The sequence below is a fragment of the Gekko japonicus genome, unplaced genomic scaffold (genome assembly GCF_001447785.1).
Source record: "Gekko japonicus isolate JY-2015 unplaced genomic scaffold, Gekko_japonicus_V1.1 scaffold19, whole genome shotgun sequence".
In the NCBI taxonomy this organism is placed as follows: domain Eukaryota; kingdom Metazoa; phylum Chordata; class Lepidosauria; order Squamata; family Gekkonidae; genus Gekko; species Gekko japonicus.
The window spans coordinates 1,702,288-1,704,791 of record NW_015164664.1 but is presented as its reverse complement, the minus strand read 5'-3'; the positions used below and the strand labels follow the sequence as shown (position 1 = coordinate 1,704,791).

At 46.3% G+C, this 2,504-nt stretch overlaps 1 protein-coding gene across 2 annotated transcripts in view; it reads right to left on the bottom strand.

Annotated features, from left to right (window-relative positions):
- The window catches only part of PLP1 (proteolipid protein 1), a 20,174-nt gene extending 19,776 nt beyond the window's left edge, over positions 1–398 (bottom strand). For both annotated transcript variants that reach the window (XM_015409015.1, XM_015409018.1), the window contains exon 1: positions 269–398. In XM_015409015.1, the coding sequence (XP_015264501.1) occupies positions 269–272 (4 nt within the window). In that variant the 5' untranslated portion in view covers positions 273–398. The remainder of the gene's footprint in view (positions 1–268) is intronic.
- Between the last annotated feature and the right edge of the window lie 2,106 nt (positions 399–2,504).

The window sequence follows — 2,504 nt, the reverse complement described above, 5'->3', positions numbered from 1 at the left end:
CAGGAATATTTAGTGGAGGGCCTGCAAGCCCCATCTTGCCTGCCAGAGAGACCCACAATTCCTTGGGCTTTCTTTTACAAACACCTCCAACAACTTGGTCCTTTTAGTCCAAGATCCTATTTTTAAGAGTAAAATGCTAATAAATGGAACACTCAGAGAATTAATCAGGGATTTGACCCAGATTTTTTCTCAGTGCAACGAAATGCCTTTCGCATTAGCAGTATTACACCAAACCATTTGCAAAGTTTCCTATGCTTTGTAAACTTACCCATTGCTTTGGGATCTCAGGAAAACAACCGCTATTTTCCTGTCTTTCTTCCACTAGAACAATCCTTTGCCGCTGCCTCTGTGCCTCCCTCTGCTTCCCCCTGGATCACTCACTCTCTCTCTCTCTTGCCCTGTCCTCAGCCAAGAAAAGGGCTCTTGGGTGGACAGCCAACCCCCTTAAAGGGACAGCCCCCCTGCTCCTCCTCCTCTCACTATCCCATCCCTCTTAACACTCATCTGGACTTTCCTCTTGTGTTTGTCCCTTGTGTCGCTGTGCTCCTTTGTTTTTGCTTACCAGTTTCTTTTCCTCAAGACTTCTGAGTGGCAAGGAATTGCAGAGGGCTTTGCTGCAAGTCCAGTGCCTTGTGTAAAGTCTTCCCAGGTGGAAAGTGGGGGAATGGGAAGTGACTGGAATGATTCTGAAATGACATTCAAGGTCAGGAAGGAATTAGCTACTGGACATTTTGCAGGTGGCAGCAGGCCTTGTCCATATGGGGTACCTCTTCGGGCCCGCCTTGTGCACTGCCCCTGACCTGGCAGCTGTGTGCAGCTGGGGTGGGGTTGTGGCTTTGGGCACAGACCTGCAGTTTTATTGCCACAATAGCAGAGGCTGTACCAGCAGAAAGTGAGAGTCTGTTTCTGGCCTTCTACTAGTGCCCCTTTGCAACCAACCTCTACCTGGAAGACCCCAAGCTGCAGTGACGCATTAGCTGGCCAAAGCACTAATGCACAATGGAGACAGAAGAGATTGGGCTTTAGAATAGATGGTGGCCAAGGAATGGCTTGATGGCATTTGGGGGTGGAGAGGACGATAAGGTGACAGAAAGACTGAAGGCTTTCATGGCAGCCCTAGCATCAGTGTAGGGTTCAGTGCAGAGGGGTAAAGCAGTGGCTGATGAGGTCACGAGCTTTGGAAGCTCTACAGAAGCAGAGATGGTGCTATGAACATCTAGGGTTTCTGACAGGCCTGGAAGAAAATGCCCTGTCCCATTGAATAGAGGCTTATTGTGTAGAAATGGGCAACTTGAGCTTTTCATGGCATGCAGGCAAATAATATCTCTTGGCAAATCATATCCCCATTAAGCCTCTGTTAAAAGCATGGAACAAAAGAGACTTTTGGTGGTGCTGCCAGAGGTTTATTATGTAGCAAAACACAGAGGTATGACCAAAACAGGGAGAGCCCCAAGCACGGGACAAAAGAGACTTTGGTGCAGCTGCCAGACATTTATTATGTAGCAAAACATAGAGGTATGACCAAAATAGGGAGAGCCCCAAGGTGAATGGGTATCTTTCACAGAAATGCAAAACACAGTTCATTCCAAACTTTGGGCTGCCTAAAGGTATTTGGTACAATCAGTCATTTGCATAATGAGTATGCATGAATTCCTCAATGGTTGTGCAGTTTGCACAAGACCCCTTGAGCCTAACTCTCTAGCCCCAAATCCTTTTTTAAAGCATAAAACCATCCACCAGATTTAAATTGTGAGAGGAATATCTGAGTGCAAGGTGTCATTTGTGGCACCTCCTCCAGGTAATTATGCCTGGTAACATCTAAAAAAACCAAAACTAGTGGGAAGGACAAGAAGGCAACTGATGCAACTAGATCTGTCCCTGGGATGCTGCCTGGACTCCAGGTCAAACAATCAAACGACTAAGGTCCTGGGTTAGACAGGGAAGTGGTGCAACAGTTGATCCAAACTGATAATGGGGCAATTGACCACCCAGGCCAGCAGGCATCCCCATTTCCCCAGAGTACTGCTGGCAACTTTAAAATGATGTCAGTCAGGTCAAGCAATCTGCAGACTGATCATCAGAGCAGAAAAAAGAGCCAGGGCCTGCCTGTCACTGAATAACGCACTTTAAATCCACTTTCAACACACTTTGCAACTGGATTTTACTGTGTGAAATGGCAAAATCCATGTGCAAATGGTCATTGAAGTGGATAGAAGCTGCCTTATACAGAAAATGCTCTTTTCTGGGGAATACCTTCCTTAACCCACCTACAAACTGGGCTAAACTGAGGCAGTTTTGGAATTATTAAGTTCCATTCAGAAATCCATCAGGAGGTTCTTGGGGGAGTTATCATCAGTGAGAGTTAGCACCAATGCCTGACTTGCCAGTTCAGAGCCATCTGTACCCTGAACACACAGCCTTCTTTAACCCAAACAGGCCTCCTCTTTTATATATTAAAAAAAACAGACATGCCTCTCTTGGGCTAAGCATTTCACTTAAATGAC